This window comes from Colletes latitarsis, chromosome 13 (genome assembly GCF_051014445.1).
Source record: "Colletes latitarsis isolate SP2378_abdomen chromosome 13, iyColLati1, whole genome shotgun sequence".
Classification (NCBI taxonomy): domain Eukaryota; kingdom Metazoa; phylum Arthropoda; class Insecta; order Hymenoptera; family Colletidae; genus Colletes; species Colletes latitarsis.
In genome coordinates this window covers 12623023-12638931 of record NC_135146.1, presented here as the reverse complement: position 1 = coordinate 12638931, position 15909 = coordinate 12623023, and the positions used below count along the sequence as shown (strand labels likewise).

Sequence of the window (15909 nt, the reverse complement as noted above, 5' to 3'; positions counted from 1 at the left end):
TTTAAAACCGGACTGTTTTAAAGCGCCACCCTTCGTAAAATTGTTATTCCTTGAAGTTATGTACATATATTAATTCATTTTTATATAAAAAACTGCTACGCTTAAATATCTTTATCTTAATAAAGATATTATCATTATACACATTTCAAATTATTATATAAATTCATGTAAATATTTAATTTAGATTAAAAGTTTTTATGTTTTAAAGAAGATAGACGAATGTTCATTGTCGGAAATACTAACAAATATATTAGCTCATCGCACGTAATAATTGTATGTATAGCTAAATAAAGATAATTGGGCAACAATTTTTTATTGTATGTACAAATTGAAAATTAAAATTATACTTAGTGCTCTGTATAATTTAACAAAACTTAAAATGGATTTAACATTTAACATTCATATGTTTTATGTCAGTATCTAAAGTACAATAAAATTTATATTATCATCTTATTTGAGAAATAAAATAATATTTTTATATATTTCAACACTTTGTAATTAACTATTATCAAGTAAATATTCTTATTTTAGTTTTTTTGTAAAATATGTGTCGGGTCTTTATATTTATATTAATGGAAAATCAAAATCATAGTATCGTCCTTCCACGAGAAGAAGGCACAATGTGTTTACATCCCCACTCTTGCTGCAATCAGCTGATTGGCTGTCACCGATCTTCGTTTTCGACCAATGTAAGTCAGCGAACAGCAACAGGAGTGGGGATGTAAATACCCTATGCCTTCTTCTCGTGGAAGCACAGTACATTATAAATCTTGGAGTTAAATAGCGAAGGAAAATAATAAAAAACGCATGAAAGCCTGTTTTCAGCGGAACAAAAGCATTAGCACAGTTACGATTTATTTACAATAAATTATTAAAATTAACAATTTAATATTTTGTATGTAATCTAATCGTTTTTTTAACAAAAATGGAGTTTATGTAGGGTCGAACATGAATTATACTTATCAAAAATTTTATGAAATAATACGAATTTGCTAAAGACTGTAAAATCAAGTACTAAATATGAATTTATATGTAAAGCTCAACAAAAGAAAATATAAGATACATTAAAAAATGTAACAATTGATTATTTGTTTCGCCATTTTTACATTAATCCCCCCTCCTCCCCATATTATGCAGTAAACTAAAAAATTCTCGCTCGAATGTTGGCAATCCTAGTTGTGTACTAGAGTGTATGTAAACAAATGAAATAATTAAATCCAAAAACCATTTTTTATATAAAAAAACAATAATTTTACTATTTTAAGCAATAAATCATTTAATAATTTACAACAGTCCTCCGTTTCTTATTACCAGAAATCGAATCCGTTTTATCTAAATATTTCACTGGCTTCTATTTTTAGGTTAGTTACAATTAATCTATTTCTAACAGTAGAAAAAAGGGAGAAAAAACCAAGAAATATAAAATTCAAAGAAAGAAGAAAATACATGATTACAAAAATGGCATTGGCCAGAGAAAGGCGTGCAAATGCCGGAAATAAAATGGCAAAACTATTGAACGAAGAAGAGGAGGATGATTTTTACAAAACTACTTATGGGGGATTTGAAGAAGCTGAACAAGATCATGATTACATGTTAATATTTAACTTAATTCAATATAAATTTATTATAAATTGAACCACACAATAACTATGCTATTTTAAATTATTTTATTTTTAGGGAAGAAGACGAAGGTGAAGATGAAGTGGATTCAGATTTTAGCATAGACGAAAACGACGAGCCAATATCTGATACTGAGCAGGAAGGACCAAAAAAGAAAAGAAGACTAGTAACAAAAGCTTACAAAGAACCCAAGGTTCAATCCCAGTTACCACAAAAAGAAAAGAAAGTCAGACAGCCAAAGCATAATAGAAGATTTATAGAGAGTACAGGTAAATATCTTTGTGCAAATATTACATCACAAGGGCAAATATGCGATTATAATTATTTGCAGAAAGGAAATCGATACGACGCTCTACTGCTGCAAAGTCAGCTGCAACACAAAGACGTTTACGGGAAAGAAATGAGGATCAAAAGAGAAAAACTAGAGTCATAAAACATGATACTTGGAAACCAACTCAGGAAGAATTACTGGAGGAAGCTTTGCAAACCGAACAAATTAATATGAAGTCACTGGGTAAATTTAAACAATACAAAGAAGTCTAATTTTTCTGTGCTTTGTTCATTATGATTATTTATGGTGTAGAAAAGTACCAAAAGTTGGAGAACGAAAAGAAAAATACTAGAACAGTGAGAAAAGCACACTCTGGACCCATGATTAGGTACCAGTCTCTATCGATGCCCGTTTTAGTACTCTCCGAAATACATTTGGACAAAGACGATAAAATCAATGTAGAAGATAACGAAGAGAAAAATTTAAACGATAGTACGGAAAAGAACGGCTCGGAAGAGGTGGCCGAAGAAGGGTAAAGTATAATTTCTTTTGATCAAATTCTAGGGAAATGATTTTATTTAGACTATCAATTCCAGAAATGTAATTGTAAAGTCAGAGTACAGTGCAAATGATGCTACAAGGAAAGAATCTGATTCTAATGTTCCATGCAAAAGCAAGTATCGTTGTAACGATACGAAAGGATTCTATGAAAGAACGTTCGTCACTTTTGAAAACGATCAGCTATTTTTTGAAGCTTTTAAGAAGCCTATTACTAGGAGACCACCAATGAAAGCTCTGTGTGCAATCACGAGGTAATGTGTGAAAATGAGTTGCGTGTACGTAACGTCCTTCCACGAGAAGAAGGCACAGCGCGTTTACATCCCCACTCTTGCTGCAGTCCGCTGATTGGCTGTCTCTGTCACCGTTTTCGACCAATACCGTCAGCGAACAGCAACAGGAGTGGGGATGTAAATACGCTATGCCTTCTTTTCGTGGAAGAATGGTACATTAATACCCATAAGTCAAATTTTCTACTTCTCTTCACAGTCTTGTGACTTATGGACGAGAGTGTATAAAAAATTCCTAATTGTTGTATTTCTAAAAACCAATTTAGGCTCCCAGCGAAATATCTAGATCCTATGACTCAGTTACCTTACAAGAACGTTCAAACGTTTCGATTGTTACGTGAAGCGTACTATCAACAATTGGAGGCCCGAACGGATGTTAACGACACGTCGCAGAGTTCAGAATTGTTGAGGTGGCTAGATTGGAGGCAAAAGAACCATAACGGCGGTCAGAGGAACACTGTACGGCTCGAACCAGCCTCAGCGCCCATGACTTCGTAACTTAGCAAAATAAGGTTTCCCCCAATATTTTCATAGTTTGAGATTTGCCACTCTGATCAAAGTCTTCCAAAAATTGTAATTATCGATACTTTTAATAATAATTTTAAAAGTTTATAGATTCTTAAAACGACGAAAGGAACGGAGATTTTTATTTAAGTTTGTAATAAACGTATGAGTAATTTGTATAATTTATAATTGCATGTCTTTTGTACTATACTAATTTTGAAATTCTGTATATATAATAGTATAATACTTATTTGTACAATTAAATTCTTTTGCTATTACCATAAACAATAAAAATGATTAGTAATATTACGTGTGATAGATAGAGAATTGCGTGGCAATTTTATGAGTTTATAAGTTAAAAGTAATTAGTGAGTATTCTTAAATAATAGAGTATTGTTTTCGAATAGAATAACAAAAGTATCTTCGAAAGCATAATTAACTAGCTACAAATTAATTGGATTATTACACGTGTACATGTATGTTGAAAGCAAAAGTAATTTTATTAATAAAATTATAACGTATGAAGCATTAGTTAATAGACCATTTTTTGTGAGATCGATTTCTTTTGTAAATAAAGGTCTAAGTGAAATGGAAAAGACTGATTTCAATTGCAATTAACTTCAACTATCAATTTCTTACTTTTATATCGAATTCTTTTACTATTACCATCCACTAATCTGAATGTAAACAACAAAAACTAATATGATGCGTTTCAAACGATATAGAAATCAGATTACTTGGCAATTTTCTGGATTTCTAAGATTCAAGTAATGAATAAATATCGTTAAATAATAAAGTACTGTTTTAGAATAGAATAACACGAAAGTACCTTCGAGAGCACCGTTGTTAACTACCTATAAATTTATTGGTTCATTACACGTGTACATGTGTGTTCAAAGCAAAAGTGATTTTATTAATAAAATTATAAAGTACAAAGCATTGATTGATAAAAGCCCCGCGTTCTTCGCGAGATTCGGCATCCCTTTTTTTTTTATATATATATCAAATCAACGGAGAATAAAACTGATCTTATAACGGTGTGTAAATTATCTTCTAAGTTCCGTTTCGTACAAATTCGTTCCTGTCTTACTAGCGTAACCGGAAATTCACACCTCTTTTCAGACAAGGATCGTGTCTCATAACCTAAGGGTACAAAATATGGGGGTGGGGGGTGGGGGGGAATACAATTGGATGGAAAGCATGCCTTCGTCTGGACAATACTTCGCACGCACCGTGGTTAGATCATATTCAACTATTACCTCTAAAAGAAAACTTGCATTTCGAAAGCTGATCGTTTCGAACGCCTTTCGATAAGCAAATTATTTCACAGAACGTTCCCAATCGTTTGAAAGTTTGCTAGAAATGATTTCGAAAAATTCAATTCTTTTAAAGCATGTGTCCCCCTAAAAAAGACTCTTTTTCTTTCAAAATTCTCGTCAAACATCTCAATATTTCAACGTTTTACTCACTCTCTATTTATTCATCAAGATACAACTCGTAACGATAACAGATTACATTGCGGCTACACACACATCGAAGCAAATACTTATTAGACACTAAAAAACGTATCTACGCAGACAGAATTTTCCGTACTTTTACGCTTTATGCACGGACAGAGGCCCCCCGTGCTTTACAACGACATTTTTCCCTCTTCGACTCTAATTTCTCTTTAAGCGGGTATTCCAGTTTAAAGTTTTAAAGGAATTCAAAGCTACTTTCATCTGATTAGTAAAACTAACGGAATTATCGAAAAATTTTTCTCGAAACCTTCGATTTTTATCGAACATATCGATAAATATGTATACAGGGTGTTTGGCTACCCCTGGGAAACATTTTAATGGGAGATTCTAGAGGCCAAAATAAGACGAAAATCAAGAATAGCAATTTGTTGATCGAGGCTTCGTTAAAAAGTTATTAATGTTTAAAGTTTCGCCTATAGAACGACAACTTGAGAACAGCTGCGCACGCGCGATAATGGCTCTCACTCGGGACACTATATAAGCTGTCGATGCGTCAGTGAGTAGAGTCTCTCATGCTGAGTGAGAACCACTATCACGCGTACGCAGGTTGTCGTTCTACAGGCGGAACTTTAAACGTTAATAACTTCTTAAAGAAGCCTCAATCGACAAATTGGTATTCTTGATTTTCGTCTTATTTTGACCCCTAGAATCTCCCATTAAAATTTTTCCCAAGGGTAGTCGAACACCCTGTATATGGTAAATCCCAATGCAAACTAAAAGTAGTCCACACACACACACACACTCACACACCAAGAAGGGCGTAAACGTTATCAGACTGGAATACCTTCTTAATTTAAGAAAAAAAAATTACTTTTTAAAGCGATCATTGGGGAAGAGGGGAGGCAAAGCTCTTTATCGCACTTTTCCAGGTCGATGGCTACTGGGTGCAAATTCAAAAGCAAGAGAGTGAGCAACAATAAAGTGTTATCCTGATTCCAAGCTGTTTTGTTGTCGTTGCTTTCTTAAATTGTAACGTTTCAATCGTAAGCTTCTTTTTCTTTCACTATTGCCGTGCATCTGTTATATTTAATCGCAACATTTCACGTGTTATAATATATATAGGCTGTTCCCAAAACGTTCATTCAAACTTTGAAACCATACCTTAGTTGTTATTATTATTAAAAAGATTTTATTTTAAATATAAATCGTTGAAATTTAGGGTTTCTTTCTTTTAGTCTAGAACTTTAAAAAGAAAATTCTTTTAGTTGGTTTTAACAGCAAAGTTATACACATTTTTGTGTTAAACTTTAAACTCGATTTTTTCGAAACCACATTTTTCTAAAATAGTTACCATAATTTGTCAAGATTTAATTGATCGATTGGCATGAAATTTACAGAAAATTCTTCAGTATACGTGTCCTCGTCGACCAGCTCGAAGTTTTATTTTTGGACAATTTTCGTACCTGGCCGTAGGCACGTTCTTACTGAACAAAATGGTTGCTAGTTTGTTCGATTTAGATGAGCAGAACAATAGTAATCGTAGAAACTATGAAGGCATGTTCGAGGAAAGGGGTCTCCACTGAAACAACTCTATCTTCGACAATTTTCAATATTTTTACATGAAAAAATTATGTATATTCGTTAAATATAGGCCAAATCTGATGCAAAAGTTTCATACTTTTTCTCTTTTGAATTGTAAAGAATTAAATAATTTAAGTCTGGACTAGAATATTTCTTAACAATTTTTCAAACTTACATATTTAGTATTATTCGACGTATTGGGTGTAAGTTAAATTGTTCATATTATTTTACAATTTCTAATAATCCAGGAAATCCATTATCTTTGCTCCTAGAATCGGTAGGATATGGTTTCAAAGGTTTAGACGAACGTTTCAGCAGCATCTTACTGTATAATTACTCTATACAGATTTTGCACTCCAAATTCAACTTCCTGCGAATCGAATCCACCCTTTGGAGATCGAATTTATTCTTTTATTTAATTCGCTAAAGTGAATTTGACTTCCAAACGGTTGGTGTGATTCTAGAAGAGAAAATTTGATTCCTAAAAAATAGAGTTTGTGCAAAACCCGTACAAATTGCTCATCCGCACGTCGAAGATAGAATTGCACATGTATTACGAAGAAGCCCAAGTAATACAACACTGATTTATCCTTTAAATATCAGAGAGATAAAGTTACAGAAATAGGATTTAGGGGGAATGAATTTTCCAAAAGGATATAGTGCGTACGTAATTCGTTTCTCATAGGTATTTCCAATGATGTTCTTGAACTCGTATGTTCATCTGCTATTGCGTGTAACTTGTCGCTAAATTCCCCGATCCTCATCGTTTCCTAGTGCCGAGATTACAGTAGATTTTCCCAAATAATCCGGAAAAAGGTTCCTAAAGCTTTTCTTCTTCTTTATTAGCATACTAATTATATTTAGTTTAGTATATTTTAGTTTTTAAGAAAATAAATCCACTCATCTGGCGAAAGGAAATTTGGAGTTGGTACAGGTTTCGCGTTTTTAATCTACACAGATAAAACTTCCCCTTTTTGCAAATCAAATTCAACTCTTTGCGAACGAAGTTTCCCAAAAATGAATTTGTAATTAGTATCAAATAAGTGATTCGTGTACAGTAAAATTTGGAACATTTTAACAATAAGTTTACATTTACTTTGTTATATTACAGAAGCAGAGGGAAACAATTGTTTTTAGAAAAGCTTGATTAACAAGAGAGTAAATGTGATCTGCAAAATTGGTTGTTTTACAGTGCAAAACCCGTATCTTGCATTTTATCGAAACCAAGCGACCGTTTAATGAAGATATAAAAGAATAATCTTAAGTACGGCTCGCTGGGATGCGCATTTATCTACTTAATCTGCTTCCAAGTAGACTCAGCGGTCGACTACTTGGCCCTCGAGGCCGGGATTATTTGGGAAAGTTTAGTCGTTTATACTTATAATCGTAAATAGTCTTGACTCTTGTACTGTATGCACCTGTTACGTTTACCGTCGACCACTTTTCTTTTCTCCTTTGCCTCTTTGTATGTCCTTCTGCAAACAAAATTAACGCTATTGCCATTATTTCGTTTCACGTGATTTATGATTTGTGAAAATTTACAATGATCTATTAACTGATTAATGTTTGTTTTCCGAGGATTTTATGGAACGGTCACAGTAAAAGGCGGACTTTTGTTTCAATTAGGATGCATACAGGTTTTGCAAATAAAATTTTTCTACAAAATTTATCTCCTAAGCTTCTTGCAATTGAATTGAAATTATATCGTAAATTTATTGTTCAAATATTCCAAATTTTACTGTATACAATAAAAAGAAGTACATGAATTACTTATTTAATAGCAACTTCCATTTCATTACATATGGAAATTACAATTATATTAGATTTTTTATCTCAAGTTTAACTTTTTGGAAATCAAATTCATCCTTTTGTTAATCAAGTTTTTCTAAGTTTTTGATAACGAAACTAAATAATATTATAATATTATATATATATATATTTGTATAATAATAACTAATTGAAAATCTAAAGTTTGATATTAATAAGCATTCAAAATCCAAACTTTAATATCAATAAACCTCGATCTAAAATTCAACAATTTATATGTAACAATATTTTTATCATAGTCGCCTTCAGTCTCTTTTTTAATTGTGTCTAAAAAATAATGACAATATTTACTTGTCTTTCTCTCGTTTATTTAGACAGTTCATTCTTACATGAAACTATTGATTTCTACTATAAAACTTATGTTTACTAACAATCAAACTTTAGACAATTAATTGTAGCACATCCTGTATATTTTAATAACAATGCAGTAGAATATTTAAAATCGGAATAAACCCTTCGTATTAAAATTGCAAAAAATAGTATAAACTAATGCAATAGTGTAGAAAATTCATAGAAATAGTTAAAATCCGAATGAACCTCTTTTATTAGAATTGCAGAAAACAGTTTTATTGACTCTTGAGGCAGTAAAATATTTAATTTATAATAACAAAAGGCTTCATGCAATCGATGGTTTCGGTTAATCAATTACTACTTTACAATTTTATCTTGTTTTAAAATAAACAATGTCACAGAAACGAAGTCTACCAAGAAACAAAGCACCAAAAGAAAGAAACTATACGTACAGTTAAAACCATAGAGAATTTCAATTTGTAATTCGATGATAACTGATCGGGAAAAATATTTATTTAACTTGAAAATTACACACTACTATACTTCATATACATTGTTAATAAAAAGCTATTTTACATAAAATCTTTTCGGTTTGGAAATTCTTGCAAAGAATTCGGAGATGTCTGATTAGGAAACAAATATTTATTTAATCTAAAATAATTGATCTTAGTATTCGTATATACATTGTAAAAAAAAGAAATGCGAGTCATTTTACACAGAAATTATATTATTTGAGTGAAAATAATTTGCGATTTCCAAGTTTTTTTTAGTTTAAAGCTATTTTTTGATAAATATTTCTTAAAAGTTAACCTGTTTGCGGACCACACTGATGCGTTACAAATAGATATACGTGTAAAATGTGTAAAAAAAATAATACTGATGGAAACCAACGGATTATAAAATAGTTACGAAACGTATGATTGAAAAAAATCTTACCATATTCTATGCGACCTTCTTTCATTTATCGTCCTCAATTCAACCAAACAAAAATATCACTCAGAATCGACGGTTTATGACTTAAAGAAAGGAAGAATTACTTGAACGTACAAAATATCACGATAATGTAACATAATTATCCCGAAGATTTGAAACGACGACGGAGAACCTGTTGCAGTTTACAAAACTAACGTTTTAAATTTGTTTCTACAAAATGCAAAATCACGTATCATAGATTGCGGAAAATTTTAAGTCCATTTCGTTTAAATTAATAATTCTGTACTATCTAAACAAAGTTGCGACAGTGAAAGTTGAAGATCAGTAAGAACAATTGGAAGAAAGAATACATAATAAAAGTGTCTTTAGCAATATTTAATTTTGACGTACGATTAAAATTAACTCAATTTACAAATCAACTTAACATTTATATAATTAACTAACCATAGTTTTCTTATATTAAAACTATGCTATCGTACAAAGAATTATCCCAGAAACTTTCATGTATATTTTTTTTTTGTTTTCCTTTTCTTTTCCGCGTTTTACTGGACCATAGACTAAACTTTCTCTTAGAAATCATCCGTAATTAATTAAGAGCGTACTCTTCTGATATCGATACTGTGTTTGCGTGTACACACATTTTAAGCAGTAAGGCAAGTCACTGGCAGCACTGCTTACGCATTCCCTCCGAATTCATCGTTGGCTTAACATCGATAGGTTCTACGTTCTGTGGCCGAATCGTATCACCCTCCGGAGGATCACGTATCTGTTTCTGCGATACGATTCTGTAGATTTCTGCAACATTCAAATCTCTATCGCATTGCATCCACAAATCCAACACTTATTGCCACAACAAATATCACCATTCACCATTCATTAACATTTTTCTATAAAACACACACACACACACACAGAGTATGGAACTGTTAAAAGAATTATCAAGCTTCTTCCATAGACTTTAGTAGGACATTTTAAACAAAAATTAAATTTTCCAATCTTTCGTTTGCTAAACGCCCAAATAGAAATTGAAACGAAAAACTTAAAAATTGCGCGATCTTCCAATCTTATAATATATTATGTTGGTAAAAAAAATTTATATTTGAACTCGAGGATCGTCTCACCTGTTAATATATTCTGAAACGCTGTCTCGACATTGGTAGAATCTAATGCAGAAGTTTCAATGAAAGAGAGGCCATTCCTTTCAGCGAATGTTTTTGCTTCGTCGGTCGGCACCGCGCGTAGATGCCTCAAGTCTGATTTGTTTCCAACCAACATAATCACAATGTTCTGATCAGCATGGTCCCGTAGCTCTCGCAACCATCTCTCCACATTTTCGTACGTTAGATGTTTTGCAATATCGTAGACCAGCAGGGCACCCACTGCACCGCGATAGTACCTAAAATTTACATTTATTTGCTTAATTAATTAATTGCAAGATTCAAATACTTGACTATTTATATTTGCATTATACAATTTAATGCATGCATTTGTATTTTACGCGTTAAGTTGTGGATTTTAACTGCACGCAATAATAGAAAAACAGATCAATAACGTTTTATCTTTTTCTTAGACTTTTAATTTGTTTTTAATAACTTTAACTTACGCGGATGTAATAGCACGGTAACGTTCTTGTCCAGCCGTGTCCCAGATTTGCGCTTTAATAGTTTTCCCATCAACCTGTATACTTCGTGTTGCAAATTCAACTCCTATAGTTGACTTTGACTCCAAATTGAATTCATTTCTTGTAAATCGTGATAATAGATTACTTTTTCCTACACCAGAGTCACCGATAAGAACCACTGAAATGAAAAAGAAAATTTATTCTTTAAGTAGTAACATAATTTATTTCTATTAAGCATCTTATCTAGAAGATTATTTTATTAACACTTTGCAGTCAGACATTTCTCTTTTATTATCTACTAATGGATCAAACATAGGTTTTTCTGAAATAGCAGAATTGAATTGGAACCAATTATTTTATTATATACAATAAACCCATTATAAAACTTTAATTTTCCATTGTTCAATACTGTTTCCAGTTGATATTTCCAATTTATTACACAGTTAACACATTTCTGATTAATAATCTTGCAATACTTGTAAAATTTAACAGTTTCATTATTTGGTCTCAATTTAGATTTAAAATACAAAATACCAAACTTATACAAATTTTATAAAAGCATCAAACCTAACTTGAAATGCTTGGTGGTTCTTATTTACTCAACACTTTGACTGCCATGTTGGTCATCAGTGACCGGAATGCTTGAACTACTTATAATCGTAAGAGTTGAATGAAAATTGACACTTAGTGCATTTTGAACATAATCGCTAATTAGAAGATACTTTGAAATAACAAGTGCCCCATTGAGCAATTAAACATATTCATTAGAACAATGAAAATAAAAGATTAATTTCCTGAGCAAAATCCAGTCAATGTATTAATGGGTCCATCAATGTTTTTACTGTGGACTGTTGTTTAAAACCTATTTCTGCATCCTTGATTACTAAATATCTCAGGAAAGTTTCTTTTACTGCAAAACTACTTTAACATACAACTAAAACTTCTTTCTTACTGTTTTAATTACTGTTATGTTGAAATATAATTATTGTTATATCAGAATATAAATTATAAGTTTCAAAGTCCTGTAAGAAAACTAAAAATAAGTAAGGCAAATACTCAATGTTATATTTTGAAGAGATAATTGACTTCTTGTATACGAAAAAATTATTGTCATATCAGAATAAAAATTCTAAGTATCACAGTGGAAAGAGCATTGAAAATGATTGTAAATCATCTGGAATCCATTGATTGTTATAAAACATGTCAAATAAAGGTTCCAACAAATATGTTCTACTGTATAACTATGTGTTTAGAACAGAAAAGTCAGCGAAAGGGCTATTGTTTCTTCGGAATGAAAATTTTAAGTATTACTCGTGCAAGGAGCATATAAAATGATTCTAAATGATCCTAAAACCCATTGTTTCTTATAAAACATGTCCCAAAGCATCTTTAATATTCAAATGGAACTTCTTTCAATTTCCAACAAAGGTAAAAATTCTCTGTTCGTACAAAAATGAATGTCACTTCATCTTTTAATTACTGTGAAAGAATTATTAGAATAAAAATTGTGGATTTCTTTCAAGTCGTACAGAAAACAAGAAATAAATGAATCGAATGTTTTATTTCGAAGAGATTGATGGCCGACAATTGACTTTTTGTGTGTGATAGTGTGTGATGTCATCGTTTAAACTCGTCCTACGTCCGTGTCAATGGTGATTCGTCATTAATTCAGCCCTCGTGTTATCGAAGACAATTGTTGATTTTAAAACGATACATAAGCACACACATATATACACGAGTTAAAGTCATACAAGGCGCATTATGCAGGGCAATCGTACACCAGCCACACGTACAAACTGTATATGTTGTGCGTGTGTATGCGTGTATGTGTTCATGGTAGAGAAATGTCCCAATGACTAAGTATTTGTAAAAAAAAATTGTTCGTTACAGTCTAAAAGAAATTTGAACAAGTTTACCTTTAAATAAATAATCGTATTCATCGTCCCGAGTGCCCATCTCGTCTGGAGCAAAAAACCCCTTCGGTAGAGTGACGGACGAGTGCTTAGGTATTGGGGATACAACTACTTAGGTTTATAGTTATTTACAAATAGGCACGAGCTATGATTCAGGCCACGTGCTTTGCTGCTTTACACGGTACAAACGAACGACACTCTTCGTGAATGCTCACGGTTAAAATACAGAAAGGAAAACGGGCACGATAGTACGATGATATAATTATTTTCGTTCTTTCAATTTAACTGTACAATATGGCCTCCTTTCTACGCCCCTCCAAACCGATATATTGCACATGCGCAATAAGCACCTGCCACGCGCACGCGCACACCCGGTCATAAATTACGCGGCGGATCTCGAAACGAAATCAAGAAAGAAAAATTGGAATCAAGATTTAAATATCCGACTAGTAGGTGGCGCATTTAAACTAGCTTTTTCTCGCCTGAATGTTGGTTTAATAAAGATTTAATTTACGTGTGGTGACTAGATCTTACTACTAGTAATATAAATGGCATAGTCTAGCTGGGGAATTGTCCCAACGTCTAGAGATTCAACACTAATACTTTGGGCGCCTTTTATCGAACCTTGTACCGTGTCTTCACGGGAATATCTCAATCCTAACTATGTATTCACTAGGAAATCTCTAGCATGTCCGCGAGTCCAAGAGGAATCCAAAGAGGGGAACTGCAAGACTTTGCACCTACTTTCTATTATGAGACAAAATCGACTAATACGGGGTCATCACTTTCCGTACTTGTAACAGAGAAATCGGTCAAGTACTTGCGAGAGAGCGATCCCTCTGGTGGCAAGTATGGGAGGTGATAACCCCACATAATCGCGCTTTTTCATGTGTGTCAAGTTAAATAAACAATACTATATTACAGAATCTTTCAAAACAAATTCACTTTCTACTTTACGTATCACTATCAATTAACTATTCACTATTCCATTCTCCCAGCCGGTCAAAACTGTTCTAATCCTTAGTGGACGTTTCCTAACCTAACATATTATATTGTTCTAAACTATTATTGAGAAATGAAGCCCAAAAAGTCAAATCTCGACGGTGATTAAAACTTTTGTCTAGACAGACTGTGAATTTAACATTTAAGTAAAGCTTATGGTTGCGAAATATGATCCATTGGGAAGAAATCATATAAAAATGAAAATTTCTTAGCTTTTATGAGTCACCCTATCATTATTCTCACCATCATGTCGGGCAAAGGCAAGCAGAGTTCCAAAAAAGCCATTGTCAAGGTCAGAGAGAGTGGAAAGACTGTGCAATCTTCCCTCAGTTCAGATGTCACTTCTGAAAACACAGAAACAACCATGTCTCTGCCCATTTTAAAAATTGCTGACAACAGTCGTCTCCTCCCAAGATACACCAGTATCTTGCAACGCAACACAGAGGAAGGTGTTGGTATGGAAGACCTTGACATGTTGCAACTAGAATTAGAAATGCTCCTATCATCAGTGGTTGTGAGACATCGAATGATCCAAGAGGAAGTAGCAAACTTATCATCTGCGGAAGAACGCAGAGACAGGAGATCCAAAAGTGGCAAAGGTCTTTCACTTCTTGACAAAAAGGTCAGAGAAGAGAAGTTCAAACCAAAGGAACTGAATACCAAGACTCAGTCACCTCTGCCAGCCAAATTGTTCAAGCAAAAGGCTATAGGCGGCTCAAACTCTCAGGTCATTCCAAATGTGCATGAAATTTCAAGGATCGAAGGTTCCAAATCTGAATCTCCAAAGTTGCTTTTACCAAAAAATGACACACCTAACAAGTTTTGGGCATCTGTTGATCCGTATTGCACAGATATCATGCCAGATGATATTAAATTATTGGAAGAACTGATTGCCACGCACAGTGATATCAGTGAATTCAAGAAGATTCCTCCATTGGGTCGCCATTATAGCTTAATGTGGGCTCACAATGATTTATTGCAAGAAGAAGATGCAGCCAACCCAAATAGAGAAAAGAAAAAGAGTCGTTCCGACTTATCACTGTTGGTTGGTAAGAACGACAAGAAAGCACACAGTATTGCAGGTCCTCTCACACAGAGATTGGTTTCTGCTTTGCTGGAGGAAAATGTGTATGTTGCAAATAATAACACAGACAACAAATTGTTCAGAGACAGTGATCCTCCTGTTTTAAGGGATCTCACTATACAGAACTCTATCAACTTAGAATTAAGGATGCACAAGGAACTGGTAGAGCAGGGAATCTTGGAATCAGATGCACAAAAGAAGAATCAAGAGGACGACGAAATTTTAACAGAGATTAAAAGATGCCAACAAGAACTCACGGCACTTTCCAATCACAATGTCACGCAATTGAAGAGGCTATTAAATTTGGCGCAGGAAGAAAGTAAACGACAAGCTTTGAAGAGAAAAATTAATGCTGCAGATAATGAAGTGATAGAACATTACAAGAAACTTATACTTTCGAAACAGAGAAAGGTTCCACTGACGAAAAAGGAACAAGAAAAAGCATGGGCCTGTTTACGAGAAAGAGAGAATCTATTGGACCAGCTGAATATGTTACCCCACGATAGCGTAGGAGAATCAATAGGCTTCGGCACTACTATGAATTAAGTTTTTTACTGTATAATATGATAATACTATGTATAAAAGATTAATAATATTGATTCAAGTTTAAATCAAACGGTGTGAAATTCATTTAAAACTTCAGGTTCAATTTTAAATTATACTTGATGCATTAAGTTTCGTTCAATTACAACTTTAATGCCGTAAATTAAATATTGCATGGTTCAATGTAATTGGCATAAGAAATTAAATGAATTGGGCCTATGTTCATATCATTATTAAAGATTGTTATTAAATCCATGTTTTGTATTCAATAAATATATTACTTGAACAAAATGCACATTAAATTATTTATTTTCTTATATTAAATTACTGTATTTCTTCGATATTAAAAACTCGATTATCAAAGAAGAGTGTAAAGGATAAGGTTATGTTCCGATTTAATTTCATACTAAT

General features: G+C 32.8%; 3 protein-coding genes across 4 annotated transcripts; 2 read left to right on the top strand and 1 right to left on the bottom strand.

Moving 5' to 3' along the window:
- The first annotated feature begins 149 nt into the window (after window positions 1–149).
- Yl-1 (Vacuolar protein sorting-associated protein YL-1) lies at window positions 150–4103 on the top strand. Of its 2 annotated transcripts, none has more exons than XM_076780659.1 (7): window positions 150–167; window positions 1362–1592; window positions 1678–1889; window positions 1952–2134; window positions 2204–2423; window positions 2488–2703; window positions 3006–4103. In XM_076780659.1, coding segments are annotated over exons 1-7 (1296 nt in total). In that variant the 5' UTR covers window positions 150–165; the 3' UTR covers window positions 3238–4103. The 2 variants fall into 2 exon arrangements, with proteins under 2 accessions (XP_076636774.1, XP_076636775.1); XM_076780660.1 differs by lacking the exon at window positions 150–167 and adding an exon at window positions 1172–1190.
- Window positions 4104–4129: 26 nt separating this feature from the next.
- Window positions 4130–13202, bottom strand: Rab11 (RAS oncogene family member Rab11). The gene is made up of 5 exons (XM_076780662.1): window positions 12873–13202; window positions 10939–11134; window positions 10457–10731; window positions 9974–10130; window positions 4130–7759 (listed from the first exon to the last, which is right to left on the bottom strand). The coding sequence occupies exons 1-4, from the start codon at window positions 12910–12912 to the stop codon at window positions 9994–9996; spliced, it is 648 nt and encodes a 215-aa protein (XP_076636777.1). The 5' UTR covers window positions 12913–13202; the 3' UTR covers window positions 4130–7759; window positions 9974–9993.
- A 471-nt stretch (window positions 13203–13673) lies between these two features.
- On the top strand, window positions 13674–15754 carry Ada3 (transcriptional adaptor 3). The gene has a single exon (XM_076780657.1). The coding sequence runs from the start codon at window positions 14089–14091 to the stop codon at window positions 15499–15501; it is 1413 nt and encodes a 470-aa protein (XP_076636772.1). The 5' UTR covers window positions 13674–14088; the 3' UTR covers window positions 15502–15754.
- Window positions 15755–15909: the final 155 nt, after the last annotated feature.

Bases quoted from the DNA above. Each gene is read 5' to 3' on its own strand.
- Yl-1 (XM_076780659.1), top strand. The intron at 1,593-1,677 runs GTTAATATTTAA...TTTTATTTTTAG, and splicing joins GAACAAGATCATGATTACAT to GGAAGAAGACGAAGGTGAAG. The intron at 2,135-2,203 runs GTAAATTTAAAC...TTTATGGTGTAG, and splicing joins AATTAATATGAAGTCACTGG to AAAAGTACCAAAAGTTGGAG.
- Rab11 (XM_076780662.1), bottom strand. From the start codon at position 12,912: ATGGGCACTCGGGACGATGAATACGATTATTTATTTAAAG. The intron at 10,732-10,938 runs GTAAGTTAAAGT...TGTAAATTTTAG, and splicing joins TACCGTGCTATTACATCCGC to GTACTATCGCGGTGCAGTGG. The intron at 10,131-10,456 runs GTGAGACGATCC...TGAATGTTGCAG, and splicing joins GTTTCAGAATATATTAACAG to AAATCTACAGAATCGTATCG.
- Ada3 (XM_076780657.1), top strand. From the start codon at position 14,089: ATGAGTCACCCTATCATTATTCTCACCATCATGTCGGGCAAAGGCAAG.